Raw genomic sequence first — 19,244 nt, forward strand, 5'->3', positions numbered from 1 at the left:
AAGGGAGCTCACTGAGGACCTGTGGCTGCGCATTGTGGCTGCTTATAAGTCAGGAAAGGGCTATAAGACCATATCTAAATGTTTGAAGTTCCAGTGGCCACAGAGCAAAGTATTATTACAAAATACAAGACGTTCTGCACTGTGAAAAATCTCAGAGAACGTGGTCAGAAGCCAAAAGTGACACCTGTGCTGGCCAGGAGGATAGTGAGAGAGGTAAAAAAGAATCCAAGAAGCCATCCTGATGAATCTGGGCTCTGCTGGTGGCAAACAGTCCAACGGACACTGCACACCGCTGGGTTCCAAGGACGCAGACCAAGGAGGACACCACTTCTCCAGATAAGGCACACAAACGCCTGCTTGGCCTTTGCAAATGCTAATCTGGACAAAGAAGACTTCTGGTCTTCTGTTTTATGGTCAGATGGAACAAAAATTGAACTGTTTGGCCACAACAATGTGGCCTTCATTTGGCGTAAAAAAGGAGAAGCCTTGAACCTTAAGAACACCATCCCCACTGTCAAACATGGTGGTGGGAACCTGATGTTTTGGGTTTTTTGGGTTTTTTTAGCCGGTGGACCAGGGAACCTAATCGCAGTAAACGGCACCATGAAAAAGGAGCAATACATCTAAATTCTCAACAACAACATCAGGCAGTCTGCAGAGAAACTTGGTCTTTGGCACCAGTGGACATTTCAGCACGGCAGCGACCCAAAACACAGCAAAAGTGGTGAAGAAATGGATAGCAGATAAAAACATTAACGTTTTGCAGTGGCCCAGCCAGAGTCCTGACTTAAATCCAATTGAGAATTTGTGGAGGGAGATAAAGATCAGGGTGATGGCAAGGAGACTCTCCAATCTGAAAGAGTTGGAGCTCATCGCTAAAGATGAATGGGCAAAAATACCAGTGGAGACATGCAAAAAGCTGGTCAGCAATTATAGGAAGCTTTTGATTGCTGTAATAGCCAAAAAAAGGCTTTTCTATTAATTATTGAGAAGGGTATGAATAATTTTGGACATGCCACTTTTTGTTCAAATGTAAATAAAAGATGAGTAATATTTTTTCCACAATGATGCCTCTTGTACATCTTCCACAATGATGCCTCTTTTATCTTTTGGGAGAAGCCTGTGTCATTTCCGGTCAAAAAAAGGTAACTTCTATTCATCAAATAATTCTGAAAAATGTATCACAGGTTCCAATATGTGTGTGGTGTATATATATATATCCCAACTTGATAATAAAGAAGCATATTAGAAATGATTTCTGAAGGATAATGTGACACTGAAGACTGTACTAATTCAGCTTTTCATCACAGGAATAAATTCTGTTTTAAAGTATATTCAAATAGAAAATCACTTTTTTAAATTGCAAGAATATTTCACAATATTACTGTTTTTTTCAGTATTTTTATACAAATAAACGCAGCCTTGACGAGCAGAAAAGTCTTCTTTAAAAATATTAAAAATCTTACTGATCCAAAACTTTTGAACAGCTGCGTTTTTAATTTATCGAAATACTTTAGAAAAATAGATATTCCATTGTACTCCTGTCCACAAAAATTGCCAGCTGTTAATATCCAAACACCCCCCTGAAAACTAAAAAATGGTGACAAAACAATGTGACCTGTGATGTAATTTTTTCTGCAGTGGGAACACATTATTGGCTGTCATCTATGTTGGGTAGAATGTTATGGTTTGCAATATTTTAATCATAATGAAATATGAGGTTAACCTGTTCAAGAAAATACCATTTGTTTGAACAGACAATGCATGCCACTGAAATTATGAGTCAAAACATGTTGTTAAATTATCTATGATTACAATTAATTATCTTTCCCAAAATGTTGGGTAAAGTGTGTCAGATGGTGTGTCAGTGGCTCAGCTAAGAGAGTCCTGCCATCAAATGCAGGAAAATTATTACAAATATTATTAGTATTATTAATAATATGACAAAATGTCAAAAAATATCATGAATATTAAACCATATCCTGAATAATATACAGCAAAGTAAGACTTAAAAGACATCAAATAAGAGGCCACATGACTGGCCAAGGGCTTTGAACCACACTAAAGCTAAAAAAGGAGACTACTCATGCAAACCAAACATCACGGTTTGTCTAGAGCCACTTAGCAGTAATAAAATGGTGAATAATTCCTCAAAACATCATTGTAACAAAGCAAATCATAAGGATACACCCATTATATTGGCGCATAAAATGACAAGTATTTTGCTAGGACTAGACGGCAAACCACTGAGTGTAGACATTCAGAGTACTAGCCTTAGTCATAAAAATCAGAAAGGTCAAAACATCACTGAAGTAATTGATTCGCCTGGGGTGGAAAACACACACAAATAATAGAAATGCACAAATAAAAGACGGGAAAATAAATAGTGGTGTATTTAAAATGCCTCTGTTGTTTTACGCAGATCATAAAGTTTCAGAGCGACGAACAATGCATGGTCACAACCATGTGCTTTTGTTTTGATCGAGAGCCGCAAAGTGATGTCATCTATACTTATGCAAAACCAGTGTGGGGGTAATTGCCTTTGTAATGGCAGAGCCCACTTAAAACAGTCTGAAACTATGAGGAGAAAAACAACTGGAAACGTGGAAAGACTTGTCGCTGAATATTCTACCAGCTCTTGCGGCTAAACGCAGCTTTTCACTTTCAAAGTTACTGAGCACGTTCCAGCCCATTATGTCATTTTTAAGTGTCTTGTAAAAGCCTGTATGGTATTAGCATGTTTCTAAATGGGTTTTATAAAGATCATTTTTATGATAATGTCTAAGATAGTCTAAGATTACTGTGACATTATCATTTCTAACATTTTTATCATTTCTCAGGCCAAGGATAATAGAGAGAAGGAGCAGGCACCCCTTGTTACATAATGTACTGAACTGAGGGTTGCATTTTAAGCAAAAGCATTAAAATATCATTATTGATTAGCTATATTGGCACATTGCATTGAGATTTTACATAATGCATTTTGTGAGAGGGACAGAGAAATATTTAACTGAATTTCCGCTCATAAATTTAGCCTAGTTAACTTCCTATTGTATTTTTGTTTACTGAACATGCTTTTCTCAGAAAGTATGGACAATTAAATATTAGTAAAAAAAAAAAATACAGTTTAGCAATTGATGCGTTGTTTGATGATGTTAGAAATATCCTAATTTAAGAAATATTAATTAAAAAGATTCAACATCAAAATCAATAATTATAAATATACTATCATTCAAACGTTTGGAGAAAGTAAGGAAAGGAAAGGATTGGTTGACTTCCAGAATAAAAACTTCCTGATAATTTACTCCCATGTCATCCAAGATGTTCATTTCTTTCTTAGTCCAAAAAAATACATTTTTTGAGGAATTTTTATCCATATATTGGACTTCAATGGGAGCCAAATGCCCAAAGTTTCAATCCAGCTTCAAAGGGCTCTTCACAATCCCATCTGAGGAATAAGGGTCATCTCTATAGAAACGATCGGTCATTTTCTTAAAAAAAAGGGAAATAATATACTTTTTATCCACAAATGCTCATCTTGCACTAGCTTGATTTCACACATTACGTAGTCACGTTGGAAAGCTCATGCATGATGTAGGCGGAAGCAAAGACCCAGTGTTTACAATGCAAACGTGCATATAAATTTGAACGCCCATTACAAATAAGGTAAAACAACGGTGTTGGATGATTTTGAGTTTTTGACCTGATTACGTAATGTGTGAAGTCGCAGACATGCATCGTAAAGCTTGTGCAAGATGAGCAATTGTGGTTAAAAAGTATACATTTTTAATTTTTTAAGACAATGACCAATCATTTCATTAGATAAGACCCTTATTCCTCAGCTGGAATCGTGTAAATCCCTTTGAAGCTGCATTGAAACTGCAATTTGGACCTTCAACCCCATAGTTCACTATATGGAAATATATGTTTTCCTCAAAAACCTTAATTTCTATTTGAATGAAGAAACAAAGACAAGAAAAAAAACGTCACGATATTACTGTTTTTATACTGCAATTTTGATCAAATAAATGTAAGCTTGGTGAGCAAAACCGACCCCAAAGGTTGCAACAGTGTAAATGCTTTGTGTATATGTATTTTAGTGTATATATGGCCTTTAGCAAACAACTAAATAAAAAAATGATAATGATGCAGTGTGTCCAACCAGAAATCTCCATCAGGAGTACTTTACCAACATTCTTCCATGCACTTTTCATATATAAGGTTATCCTTCATCTCTTTTCTCCCAGAACTCATTTCTGAAAGCTCAGTGTGTTCAGGAGGGACTAACTGTACCTGAGAGAAATGGAGGTTCCGTTGACAGACTCTGAGTGCCGTCTGCTCGGACTAAAGCCCCCCTGCGGGGCATAGCGCTCACTTCCACAGCACAGGATCATAAGGAAGGCTCTTCGAAAAGCCCGGTTCAGAAAAGCATACAGGAACGGATTCAAGCCCGAGTTGATGTAACCCAACCAGAGCCAAGCGGTCCACATCTGCCAGGGCACGCTGTAATTGATGAAGGGATCCACCACGTTGGTGATAAAGAAGGGCGCCCAGCACAGACAGAAGCAGCCCATGATGACAGCAAGGGTTTTGGCCGCCTTGGTTTCGTTTTTAATGCGACTGGAGCCGTGTTGATCGTGGTTGGGGTAAGTCGAAGAAGGGGCCGAGCCGGCCCTGTGCAGCGAGCCGATTCGTCGAGCGTGTCCCATAGCGGTGACGTATATCCGCTGATAGGCGAGAACCATCAGCACTAGAGGCACGTAGAAGGCCACGGCCGAACACACTAGAGCATAGGGGCGGTTCACCATGAACACACAAGTCGAATTACGGGAGGAGTTGAATTTTCTTTGTTCGATCTGGGAAATAAATATGGAAAAAAAACACAGAAAACAAATTAAGAATGCATCAATATTTAAATTTTAGCTGATACCAAAAACAGAATTATTTTCATTTTATGGTCGATAACTGATAAATGGTCAATATTGCAATTTTACAATATTTTGTCTAAAAAATTAAAACACTAAAAATAAATCTTAAATATCCAGTATTCCTCTGAATTGTGTGAGGTAAACTCACAGTTCAGACTTTTTTCCTCAGAATTGCATGATATAAACTCGAAATAGAAACTTGAAGTTCTGAGGAAAAAAAAGTCCGAATTGTGAAACATAAACAATTATGAGGACATAACCATTTCTGAGAAAAAGTCAGAATTGTGAGATATAAACTTGCAATTCTGAGGAAAAATGTCAGTATTATGAGATATAAACTTGCAATTCTGAGGAAAAAAGTCAGAATCGTGAAATATAAACTCACAATTCTGAGGAAATAGTCGCAATTCTGAAAAAAGAAGTCAGAATTGTGTGATATAAACTCTCAATTCAGACTTTTTTATCAGAAGTGCATGATATGAACTCCCAATTTGGAGGAAATAATCATAATTGCGGGATATAAACTCACAATTCTGAGGACAAAAACAAGCAATTCTGAGAAATAAAGTCAGAATTATGAGATATAAACTCACAATTCTGAGGAAAAAAGTCGCAATTTTGAAAAAAGAAGTCAGAATTGCATGATATAAATTCCCAATTCTGGGGAAAATCATACTTGTGGGATATAAACTCAATTCTGAGAAATAAAGTCAGAATTAAGAGACATAAACAAGCAATTCTGAGGAAAAAAGTCAGATTTGTGAGTTATAAACTCACAATTCTGAGGAAAAAAGTCACAATTATGAAAAAATAAGTCAGAATTGCATGATATAAACTCCCAATTCTGATGAAAAAATCATAATTGCGGGATATAAACTTGCAATTCTGAGGACATAAACAAGCAATTCTGAGGAAAAAGTCTGAATTGTGAAATATAAACTTGCAATTCTGAGGAAAAAGTCAGAATTATAAGATAAAAACTCAAAATTCTAACTTTTCTCAGAATTGCGTGCTATAAACTCGAAATTGCAAGTCAAAAAGTAAGAATTGTGGAATATAAACTCGTAATTCTGTGAAAAAAAGTCAGAATTGCGTTATGTTAACTTGCAATAAAGACCTTTTTTTCTCAGAATTGCATGATATAAACCCGGGATATATGTGGGATATAAACTCGCAGTTCTGAGGGAAAAAGTCAGAATTGTGAGACATAAACAAGCAATTCTGAGGAAAAAAGTCCGAAATGTGAGATATAAATTCACAATTCTGAGGAAAAAAGTTGCAATTCTGAAAAATTTGTGATATAAACCCGCAATTCAGATTTTTTTCTCAGAATTGAATGATATAAACTCCCAATTCTGAGGAAAAATTCATAATTGCGGGATATAAACTCACAATTCTGAGTACATAAACATAAAAAAAAGAATAATCAGAAACATGAGATATAAACTCGAAATTCTGCGAGTCATAATTATGAGATAAAAACTAAAAATTCTGACTTTTTCTCAGAATTGCGTGCTATAGACTCGAAATTGCAAGTCATAAAGTAAGAATTGTGGAATATAAACTCGTAATTCTGAGGAAAAAAAGTCAGAAAGTCAAAAAGACTTTTTTTCTCAGAATTGCATGATATAAACCCAGGATATATGTGGGATATAAACTCGCAATTCTGAGGAAAAAAAACTTTTTCTATTTTTATATAAGTGTAATTTATTCCTATGAAGTAGAGGATGGATATCCGAGCCGAGCCCGACGGTACCCGACGGAACCCGACGGGTCGGGCCGGGTTCGGACAGATATTTAGAAAGGATGCTCGGGTTCGGGTCGGGCTCGGTCACCTCAGCGCGATAGTGCGCCCGTGTTATAACGGCACTTTTTGCCCAGTGTGCACTGACGCTCTCATCTGTTGACATTTCCGAACGCTTTTTTTACAGTTGCTTAATAAAAGCGGGCTTTCCACACAAAAAAAGTGCATGTGTCATTAGTATGAGTGAAAAAAGAGATTTTAACTGTGTCGGGCTGGGATCGGGCTCGGACATAAATATCTGAATGCTTGTCGGGCTCGGGTCGGGTTCGGTTACTGCTCTGTCGGACTCGGGCCGGGCTCGGACAGAAAAATGCGGCCCGATCCGCACTCTACTATGAAGGCAAAGCTGAAAAGCTTTACTGTAGTAGACATTACTCCATTCTTCAGTGTCACATTTCTTTCAGAAAGTACAAAGGCAATTTTTTTAAATGTATATATTTTGCCATCACTTTAAACCAATTCAATGCATCCTTTTTGAATACTGAATTTAACTTATTAAAACTTCTGACCTCAACCTTTTGAACAGTGGGGTAATCCCTTGCATTCATATTCAATTTATTTTGTAATGTATATTTTTAATCATTACTTTAATTGCCAAGAATCTAACATTCCTTAAAATGGTAACACCCAAGGAGTGACATCATTTAGACCCTTTCTACAGTATAAATAACATCATTAAATTTTTTTTAATTGTTACATAAATATTTAATGCACCCTGCACAGATCTAGCAGAAAGTAATTACTTAAAGCATATAAAACATCAGCATAACCAGAAGAAAGCATCCAGCAGCTCCTCACTTACAAAGCTCTCGATTCCAATGGTATTCCAACTTTGCATGATGGGAAGAAATGAGATGAAAATGGGGATGACCCAGCATCCAACCAGCATCAGTGAGACTCTCACAGGTGTCATCTTGTTATTGTAGACCAGAGGCTGACAGCAAATCGCATAGTACCTGCGCAAGACAAAAAAAGTGCAGATATCTCAAGAACGATTCATAGATGCTGTCAGACAGTAGTGTCTTTCGTAATCAATGCGTCTCTACATACTGTACTTTCACATTCCTAGATGATTATGCAGATCTTTTCTAGAAAGGCTAATGCTGTGAATTACATACAACCAGAAAATATGCTCTCACTAGAGACTGTAGAGGCAAAAACATCATGAGTCATGGGAATCATATGGATGGAGAAAGGACTTGGTGACACAGTGGGATAGATAAACAGAATTTGTTGCTTGAAAGAGAAAGAGAGATATGGCTTTGAGAGACTAAGAATGAGTCATGTTACTGCCATATGGACCAGGTGTGGTGCATAAATCACAGCTGCTCTTTTACAGACCAAGGGAGATGCGGTCTTCCTAATGGGTGAGCATGAGAAAATTTGCATACGTAATGCAGCAAATTACAGATAATTAGCTGACACGCTGACAAGCCCCTGGAGTTAGCATCAAGACATAAACTATGTGTTTCTTTTCGTGTGTGTACGTTTTTGAATGTATAGTTCACTCTGTGAGTGAACCGTTGTACATAAAACACATCTTTACAATCAAAGAAACGTAACAATTAGGAATCAGACAAAATATAAATTAGACATAACAATACAGGCCGGACATCATCTTTGTATATAACACAGCAGGCAACCAGAAAAGCATTGTAGCACATTGTAATTTGGTTACGCATGATTACAGGGCTTAAACCTTTTAGAGCGCCTCTGGATGCCAACATGCAAATCCTGCCGTTTAAAGGAGAAAAAAAAGTAAATAAATTGTATAGATAAATAAATCCAAAAGTCTAGAATGATCAATCTTCTTCTTTTTTTTTAACCAAGGCTGCATTTATTTGATGAAAAATCCAATAAAAACAGTAATATTGTGAAATATTATTAGACATTTTCTATTTTGATATGTTAATTCAATTTAGTAATTTATTCCTGTGATGCAAAGCTTAATTTTCAGCAGCCATTATTTCAGTCTTTAGTGTCACATGATCCTCCAGAAATCATTCTAATGTGCTGATTTGCTGCTTGATTATTATTGGTGTCTAATTTGTAATGATATTTCACAATATTACTGTTTTTACTACATTTTTGATCAAATAAATGCAGCCTTAGTGAGCTTAAAATACATCTTTACAAAAAAAACATATATACAGCTGAAGCCAAAAGTTTACATACACCTTGCAGAATCTACAAAATGTTAATTATTTTACCAAAATAATATGGATCATACAAAATGCATGTTATTTTTTATTTAGTACTGACCTGAATAAGATATTTCACATATAGTCCACAAGAGAAAACAAAAATAAAATAGTTGAATTTACAAAAACTTACCCTGTTCGAAAGTTACTGTGTTGTTACCTGAATGATCCACAGCTGTTTTTTGTTTAGTGATAGTTGTTCATGAGTCTCTTGTTTGTCCTGAACCGTTAAACTACCTGCTGTTCTTCAGCATTTTTGTGTATTTTAACCCTTTCCAACAACGACTATATGATTGTGAGATCCAACTTTTTACACTGAGGACAACTGAGGAACTCATATGCAACCATTGCAGAAGATTTAAACGCTTACTGATGCTTCAGTGAAAGGAAAAAGGATGCATTAAGGGTCCAAGGGGTGAAAAATTTTTGAATTTGAAGATCATAAGAAAACATGTAGGCAAAATAAGTAAAATGTACACATCTTCATTCTGTTCGAAAGTTTACACCCCTGGCTCTTTCTGAAAAACCGAAGAATTTTGGAAATTTCTGGGACCTGAAGGAATTTTCTGAAGAACAGTGGGCAGTTTAACTGTTCAGGACAAACAAGGGACTTGTGAACAACTTTTAAACAGGGTCATTTTTATAAATTCAACTATTACTTTCTCTTGTGGACTATATGTTTTATGTGAAATATCTATATTCAGGTCAGTACTAAATAACAAATAACATGCATTTTGTATGATCTCTCTTATTTTGATAAAATAATTAACATTTAGCAGATTCTGCAATGTGTATGTAAACTTTTGACTTCAACTGTATCTATACATAAAGGAAAAAAAATATGAACAAATCTAGCAAACAATACTGCTGTCCCAAAACTATTACGTGCATGACAACGTGCTCTAATTTGAGAGCTCTTTTCTCAATATTGCCATGGCAACACAGTTATCTGTGTAGAACAACATTAGTCATTTTTTGTTTCTATATTAGCTTCACAAACACACTCACCTATCTAGTGCAATGCAGCACAGATGCAGAATAGACGCAGTGGTTAGCAGCACGTCCAGTGAGGTACGGACCAAGCAGAACGTTTCTCCATAGTTCCACTGACCTGTGGTCAGCTCTATGGCTGCAAGGGGCATCACAACAAGGGCAACTAGAAGATCTGCAAATGCCAGTGATACGATGAAGAAGTTTGTCTTCTTCTTCCTATATACAGAACAGTAAATAAACATTAGTTCACTGTAGAAAATGTTTTGGTGTCTATATACAGTAAATACTTATGTTTAAGCTATGTGATATGACACTTTATCATACTTATGGACCCTCACAGACTGTGATGATGCATTTCCAGTTATTACCACCATACATTTAAATTGTAATATTTTATTTAAAGGAAAAATAACAATGTAAATTTTTAACATTATACATTTTGTTAAATTACCCTGTCATCAGGTTATAGAAAACTAGTTTAAGAATAGTTCACCCAAAAATGAAAATTCTGTCATTAATTATTCACCCTCATGTCGTTCCAAACCCACAAGACCTTCGTTTCATCTTCAGAACACAAATTATGATATTTTTGATGGAATCTGAGAGCTTTCTGACCCTGAAGAGACAGCAACACAACTGTTACGTTCAAGGTGGCAAAGACTGACACGGAGGAGAAGAAATTGTTTGATAAAGTCGTTACTTTTGTTTTCTCGTAGCATTTATAAAATTACAGTTGAACCACTGATGTCACATGGACTATTTTAATGATGTTCTTACTACCTTTCTGGGTCTTGAACGTGTCAGTTGTGTTGCTGTCTATGCAGGGTCAGAAAGCTCTTGGATTTCACAAAAAATATCTTAATTTGTGTTCTGAAAATGAACGAAGGTCTTACAGGTTTGGAACGACATGAAGGTGAGTGATTAAAGACAGAATTTTCATTTTTGGGTGAACCCTTTAACGCTGCTAGTTGAGAGTTTCTAATACAAAGGCTGAGGGAGTGATGGTAAATTTGACATCTTTCTGTCTTCTAACCAATGTAATTAATCTTTCTATACTTGTTTCTCTTTTGTAAAGTCATAAAAATGCTATCATGTCATGGAAAAAATTGGAACACAAAAATTATATTTCTTTCAGTTCACCACAATAGACTGCTTCTGAGGACACAGGAAAAGTAAATAGGAACCATTTTAACTTCACATGAAAAGTATGTTGCAAACATACATAAAGAAAATATTTAAGCATCTTTAAAACAAGATAAATTTATTTGAGAAGCAAATTTTTATCAAGTTGGTATGATTCTTCAGGTTCTTTGTGAAATATCTGCAACACTCTTTAGTTAACATTCAATGGTCGTGTAAAACAACACCCTTTTTACCTAGTCAAAAACAGCCCTGTTCACAGCGACCCATTTTGGTGCATGTCTCTTTAAATAATAATGAGCTACTGCCCTCTTCAGTTTTTTGTGTATTTGGTGGTGCGTTATCATCAAAAACAAAACTAATCCGCTGTGTTCTCAGTCGCTCTGATGTCAGGAGAAAATGAAGACTCTTATGTTCACTCCAAATACAACCCACTAAACATTGGACGTCGGATAGACGTGCAGATCATGTCTATATTGGGTCCGTCGGTCCATGACCAATTCTGGATATCTATTCGACGTCCAAACTAGGTCCACTATTCGGACGTCCAACCATGACCCAACTTGGACGTCACTTTGACGTTCAACATTTGACCTAATCTGGCTTATTTTTTTGGACGTCATTTGGACGTCTATGGCAGTTGTGATATACACATTGGACGTCGGATAGACGTGCAGATCATGTCCATATTGGGTCCGTCGGTCGGACCAATTCTGGACATCTATTCAACGTCCAAACTAGGTCCACTATTTGGACGTCTATCCATGACCCAATTTAGACGTCATTTTGACGTTCAACATTTGATCTGGGTTTTTTTGGACGTCATTTGGACGTCTATGGCAGTTGCAGTAAATGTGTTTTACAAAATAGAACCTATTAACATGATTATACATACGAATACAGATTATTTATAAACAAACAAGATTTATTATCTGTATGACTATTTATTTATTTGGTAGTCCATATGTTTTTTTATTATTATTTTTATTTTTTTTACATTTTCCTGTTTTCCTTTAACAGTTTTTATTTTATTTAAAGTAGCCTATAATCAAGTTATTATTTTTTTATGTTATATATAACGGAGGCCATCTAGTAAGTGATGAATAGGTAAACCGCACTTCCTGATCTCAAGAGATGCAATAGCCTCATGGAGAGGGCGTCCGCCTCCCGTCCCGGAGACCCGGGTTCGAGACCTGCGCGGAGCAAGTGCGGAAGGACCTGTGTGTGAGGGGTTATATATACAGTGTGTATATATATATAAATTTATTTATTTTATATAAAAAAAAAAATCACTTTTGGAGTAGCCCTTATAAGGAGGTCCCACCAACGTCAACATTAGACGTGCGGTAGACGTCGAAAAAAGACGTCGCCTGGCGTCACAGAACAACCCCATCAATGGACGGAAATTGGACGTCCAAAAATGACATGGAAAAGACGTCACTACGACGTCACATTGCGCAGTGGGAAAACACCTGCATTGCTTACGAGACGTTGTCGCTGCAGCTGCAGAGTGCGGAGAAAATGGCAGACAGCACAAAGCTTGCTAAAGGCAGAAATATTCTAATACAGGACAATCCGTTAGCGGTCGTGGGTGGGGCCTAAGCATTAAGACATCATACTGCTAAAAAAATGGCTTGATAATTGAGACTGTTTACGTTTTTTGGTGATTAAAATAAGGAGTGAATGGATTTGTATCATTGTAGGTTGGTTGTGTCCAAAACTAAGACACATTTATATGCAAACACCATGAATAATTGAATTTTGCATCCAATGTCCACGAATCAAACACTTTTCCCATCTGCCATTGGTTGGAACAACAGATGTCCCCGCCCCAAACTAACGCCATTGGTTAAGCCACTGTTGCTATGTGGGACTGGTCAGGATTCTCAAACAAACAAGAGCTGTTTTGAAAACACTATAGAACAACTGTTACATTTTTGTAACATTAACCTACGAATAGCTTACTTTTAGATATCTTACGTATTAAGCTTAATTTATACAGTCAAACCAAAAATTATTCAGACACCAGATATAATTTTTGATATTTTTTACTAGTGGGTGCAATTTGACCAAACCATGCTTTGCTACATACCTTTCTATCAACATTATCGGGCATTATCAAGATGAATTTGTTCTCTGACACAGTTCTCACAACTCTTGAGTTCTTGTCATATTTTATTACCATTTTCTAAACCAATAATGTGATAATGTGAGAAATGTTGAATGTGTCTGAATAAATTTTGGTTTGACTGTAATTTATTTGTGATAATCAAGATGAATTTGTTCTGACACATTTTAACTCTGAGTTCTTGTCATATTTTATTACCATTTTCTAAACTATAGTGAATAAACTGTGATAATGTGAGAAATGTTGAAGGTGTCTGAATAAATTTTGGTTTGACTGTATGTATTTAACATCGAAAATGTAGACTGACACATTGAATTTAAATACAGACACGAAGCAGCTTTACCTTAGCTGTCTGTCTTTACAGAGAGCCACCATCACAAGCAAATTACCAAGTGCAGTCAGTATAATGATGGTCACCAAGACGATAGACAGTGTTATCTTCGAAGTGTGTTTGGACACAACTTCATCCACTGAACTGTAGACAAAAATATACAGCCAATTATATATAAACAGACAAGATAAATGCGTATCTATGGAGTCAGATATTCTGAGGTGGTTCTTACTCGTCCGCTGAGTCTGATGCTGTGGCCATCACTGGTCATCTGTATGGAAGTGGTCAGATGGGGTTTTGTTCACACAAGACAATGCAGTCCCTCTCCTGAGGGACAAACACAACTGTTTTGCGTTCTCACATCCCAAATTCAATCATATTCTTTCAGCATGAGCTTCAAAGTGAGAGCACTGAGACTAAACCATCAGCACGTTTGTAAATGAAACACAGGCTTGTGGGATATAACAAGTAAATATAAGCCATGATGAATGTCTGATCATCTTCCTTTCTTAGCAAAACTACAGGCTCACAAGAACTAACTATTGCATGCTGTCGATTCACATTTTGCTAAATTTCAGATTTGTTTTGTTATATTACAAAAAAATCCTAAAGGGGTAGTTCACCCAAAAATTGAAATTCTGATATTAATTACCAACGCTTATGTTGCTCCAAACCTGAACTTTTGTTCATCTTTAAAACACAAATATAGATATTTTTGATGAAATCTGAGAGCTTTCTGACCCTGCATACAGACAGCAACACAACTTCCACGTTCAAGGCCCAGAAAGGTAGTAAGGATATTGTTAAAATAGTCCATGAATACACGGCGAACACTGACACAGAAGAGAAGAAATTGTTGAATTATTCAGTTTACTTTGCGCACAAGAAGTATTTTTGTAGCTTGATAACATTACGGTTAAACCACTGATGTCACATGGACTATTTTAACCATATCCTTACTACCTTTCTGGGCCTTGAACGTGTCAGTTTCTGTCTATGCATGGTCAGATTTCATCAAAAATATCTTAATTTGTGTTCCAAAGATGAACGAAGGTCTTACGGTCTAAAGGTGCGTTCACACCGGACGCGAATGAAGCGGCAAGCGCGAGTGATTTACATGTTAAGTCAATGCAAAGACGCGAATAGCCATCCTGCGGCTGCGAAACGCGCGAATAGCCATCCTGCGGCGCGAAACGCGCGAATGAGGCGGCGCGAAACGAGCAAATAGCGCGAATGAAGCGGCGCGCATTGAGCGTTTCAAGCGATTGCCGCGCGAAACGCGCAAGTTCAAAAATCTGAACTTTGGCGAAAATCCGCGCCGCGTTAACCAATCAGGAGCTTGCTCTAGTAGTGACAGAGGCAGAAATCCGAAACAACAATGGCAGACAAAATCACCGTTGCTGTCTGTGGTTACTCGGAGCTGTACGATAACGTTACATCTTTGGACTTTTGTAGAAACAGGAATAAAAAGGATCTTGCTAGGAAGAAAGTGAGTGAAGAGGTCGGACAATCTGGTTAGTTTTAAAAAACGCTCTTTACTCAATTTGACCTACATATACATACATATTGAGACTACAAGCAAGCTAAAGCTGGCAAATTGAGCTCATTCACCTATTTTACAACTACTTTCCCGCTGACGAGTGGCAGAAGCCCCTCCCATGACGCGAATTCGCGTCTGTTGTGAAGAAAATTTCACGCGCGAATGACGCAAATTTTACCGCGCAAATGGCGCGAGTAAACTCAAATGTTCAAGCGTTCAACTACGCGCGAATAGCGCGTTTTTTCCGCGCAAGTCGCGTCTGGTGTGAACGCACCATTTGGGTGAGTAATTAATGACAGAATTTTCATTTTGGGGTGAACTATTCCTTTAATGTTCCTAATAAACTGTAGCCTGGGTGTCCCCATGCTGCCTTCCGTGGAGCGCGATTTTATTCACGCTGGAAGGTAGCATGGAAACCATGGACCAAATTTTCACCTCAGATAGGGAACCAATCACAGAACGGGGAGGGAGCAGCAAGACGATGACGCCTTCTATGCGACTCACCGAAGCAGTTTGTTTATAACTATGGATCCAGCATGGCAGAAAGTTATCATTCGATGCAGCCGTTCACATGTCGCGCCTAAAAACGCGTGGAAAACGCTAGGCGCGTCGCTTTCTCCTTTCCAAACCGCGCTGTAGCTTGCGCATGGAAAACGCGAGCGCATCGCAACCGCGTCGCTTCCATTATGCGCGCGCATACCGCGCGTCTACATTTGAAATAACGAACTTTAGCGCGCAAAAGACGCGACATGTGAACGGCCCCTTAGATAGTGTTCTAAGTAGTTTAGAACGCAAGTTTATTTTGAAAAAAGAGCAACTTTTGGCGTTAAACCATCGCTCTGTATACGTCATCCGGTATGATTGAAACGATTGGCTATGAGCTACGCACAGGCGCATTTGATAGACATTCGTAGCGCCCAATAAACGGCTCTGGGCATTCGTAAACCACGCCTCAAATACGAGAAAATGAACATGTGGTTCCCAGACCACGAATCATGACGAAGTCATAACGTGGTCTGGCGTTAGCCAGGCTAAATAAACTGTCTAAAATGTGCAAATTTGAGTGGAATACTATATATGTGATTTTTTGAATATATATTAGCAGTATTCGTGAAATGAAGCCAAGTGACTCTTTTTTGCAAACACATTTCTGATTTGATGTCAAAGTAGGAGTATCTGAGCCTTATTGATGGTGCTGTAAAGTAGATAAAACAAAAAAGGTTGAAAAACACTGGCTTAAATTCAAGTCATATGTCTTATTATACCCTCAAAACACATCAAATATTGAAGGCAAGACACTGAAGATAGAAAAACTTCAACTCAAAGTGCATGCACTCCATCATCACACTGTTAATAGCCACAGTGGCCAAATCGCACCCTGTGCCTGTGGCGCTGGAGCCATAACTCACGCAGAAGTGGAGAGAGCTCTCACAGAGTAAACACTGGAAGCGTGTGATGTATTTGCCCAGCTGGGAGGCTCAAGTGGGTATTACAGAGACAGCTTGGACACTTCTTTCCTGTTCGGTTGCTTTCGTTTGAGTTTCAAATGAGCCACATGATTATTATAGCCCTGTATCAAACAAACTGAACAAAACAGGCTATTCTAAGCAGCTACACAGAGAGGACAGCTGACTTACACATGATTCTTGTGTAGGACTGAGAAAAAGGGTCATTCTACAAAACAGGTGCCACTTGTTGCCTGACATGCATATTTGTAAATACATTTAACAATGAACATCTAAAGGCAGATTTTACTATGTGTCAACACATAAGATTATATCCACCTTATTTTTTTAATGCGGAAATAAGCCCCTATGGGCAAGACTTCCAGTTCATTAGCCGCTATAGGGAAATAACGAGAAGAATAACAACGTGCAGTAAATGGTAAAACTGTCTGCACTACAAACCAGTGTATTCATAATTAAGATAATACTTTAAAATATGGTAAGACACACCCATTTGCAATATCAAGCAGCAAAACAAGCTGTTTTGTACAGCTAAAAATAGCTGGATGCAGATGAGACTGAAGTCAGACCCATAAAATTACAAATAGCTCCTCATGATCCCTGATTATATGGGCGATTCTACAGAACGGGTGCAAACTGCTGTCCCACAACCAAAAGACATTTAAGTATTCAAAATTTCAAATCTTATATGTTTACTAAGATCCTTTTATTATCTTTCGAAACCCACAATAATATTTAAAATATCAGTAAGCTTAATATATATATAAAATCATCATTTAGTGGGTACTTTCAATTTGGAGGTGGCTGTTCCGAACCCTAACCCTAAATTTCAACTTTGAAAAATAATATTGAAATAATTTTTGCATTTTATTCCATTGTTGTTCAAATGCCTTTTTGATTTTGTAAAAAGGTGAAGTTGCAAAAAATATATATTTAATATTTTCTTTGGAAATTATGAAACTTTATGTAAAAAAATGTAGTTTCTTCCACTTTATCCAAGATTTTGTAATGTTTGTCAGTAGGGGACAATCTTAAAGTGTCAACCCTGTTTACATGATTTTGTATAGTAAACAACTGACAAATTAAAAGTATTCATCTATAAACATTAAATGATCTAAGAAGCATCTTTGCTTCATAATCTTGAGCACAAGGCTTGTCAAATTAAACTGTAACTCTCAACTCTGTTACCTTTTGGAATCTATACAATTATTATGTCCCAAAATGCATTCATTTAGCTTATGATACCACAATGCATATTATATTTGTGCTGTTCAGAATTGTGCTAGCTAACCATGTGCTGATCAGCATGTTTGAGCTGGGCTCTAAAGTATCTATAATGGTCACTACCGAAACAGTCGCGACTGAAACATTTGGTGAAGTTTCGATAGTGACGTCTTTGTTTTTGTGGGTGTTATACCATAAAATTATCACTAACGTAACAGTCACGACTGAAATATGTCATTATTGTCTCGGTAGTGACAAAAGGGAACATGTATTTCTTTTATGTGGGGGAAATAAGCAAAATTTTAGTACAGTTATGCAAATTTTGTATAATTTTAGTATGTTTTAGAAGTGGAGTATGTGGTGTAAAATTCTGTAATGTGATGTGGTCGCTATCAAAACATTACTGTCACTACCGAAAATGTGCTGTCATGACCAAAACATGGGATGTTTTGTAAAAAAAAAAAAAAAAAAAGTACACTGAATTATCAGCTAAGATGTTCTGATAGTGTTTGGTTCAATGTATATTCAAACTAATGAATCCTTTAGTTTGAAATCAGTATGATCAACTTTTTGCATTTTTCAAAGATTCAAAATACAATAAATCTCATAAATCACACTTGAAATATTGTTAAAATTGTAATTGTTATTCATTTAACCCTGAAAATGTTTTAATAAAATAGAAGAAAACATATTTACAAGATAGATGTAAGCAAAATCTTAACAGGTCAATATAACCCTTCTTATTAAATTATATATTACTGTGTCTCAGTCGTGACAAATTTAAGGGAAAAACAAATATTCCAAAACTTTTTGAAAATACGATGAAAATTAACTGCACAATTACAAAAAATGTGTTCCTTGGTCATTATACAAACAATTGTGGAAAAAGACAATTCCAACTCTGACTTTGCATCAATTCTGTACAATGGCCCATATATAAAAATCTATATGAGGAAAATTTCAATGTTTTTGTTTTCTCTGCAAAAGTTTTGCGTTAAACCAAGAAACTTTGCATTTGCAAAAGTTTCTCAGAAAATACAAAGGTTTTGCAAGTAAATGCAACGTTTTTTGGGGGCAACTCAAAAGTTTGGCTAAAGAACCCAAAAGCATTTAATTATTATTTTTATTTTTATAATTATTTTGTATTGGAATTTTAATCTAGCATGTTTGTTTTATTCATTTTTTAATTGACATCTTGTATGTATAAATCCTTAATAATCTCCATAGTTTGTAGGTCAATCCTGTTAGCATCATACAATATATTCCCAGTTATAATTCACTATTATTTTGTAATAAAAAGTTTCTTCCACGTTATCCAAAATTTTGTAATGTTTGTCAGTAGGGGACAATCTTAAAGTGTCAACCCTGTTACCATGATTATATATAATAAACAACTGACAAATTAAAAAGATTAATCTATTAACATTACTGCTAATAAATGATCTAAATAGCATATTTATTCAATAATCTTGAGCACAAGGCTTGTCAA

At 36.5% G+C, this 19,244-nt stretch overlaps 1 protein-coding gene across 1 annotated transcript in view; it reads right to left on the bottom strand.

Moving 5' to 3' along the window:
* Positions 1 to 13,786, bottom strand: part of LOC141292600 (5-hydroxytryptamine receptor 4-like) — a 31,504-nt gene extending 17,718 nt beyond the window's left edge. Inside the window, exons 1-5 of the mRNA XM_073824634.1 lie at positions 13,758 to 13,786; positions 13,538 to 13,669; positions 9,942 to 10,142; positions 7,535 to 7,688; positions 4,294 to 4,856 (exon numbers count right to left, since the gene is read on the bottom strand). Coding sequence (XP_073680735.1) covers positions 4,294 to 4,856; positions 7,535 to 7,688; positions 9,942 to 10,142; positions 13,538 to 13,669; positions 13,758 to 13,786 — 1,079 coding nt within the window. The remainder of the gene's footprint in view (positions 1 to 4,293; positions 4,857 to 7,534; positions 7,689 to 9,941; positions 10,143 to 13,537; positions 13,670 to 13,757) is intronic.
* Between the last annotated feature and the right edge of the window lie 5,458 nt (positions 13,787 to 19,244).

Source organism: Garra rufa, chromosome 19 (genome assembly GCF_049309525.1).
Source record: "Garra rufa chromosome 19, GarRuf1.0, whole genome shotgun sequence".
Taxonomy (NCBI): Eukaryota; Metazoa; Chordata; class Actinopteri; order Cypriniformes; family Cyprinidae; genus Garra; species Garra rufa.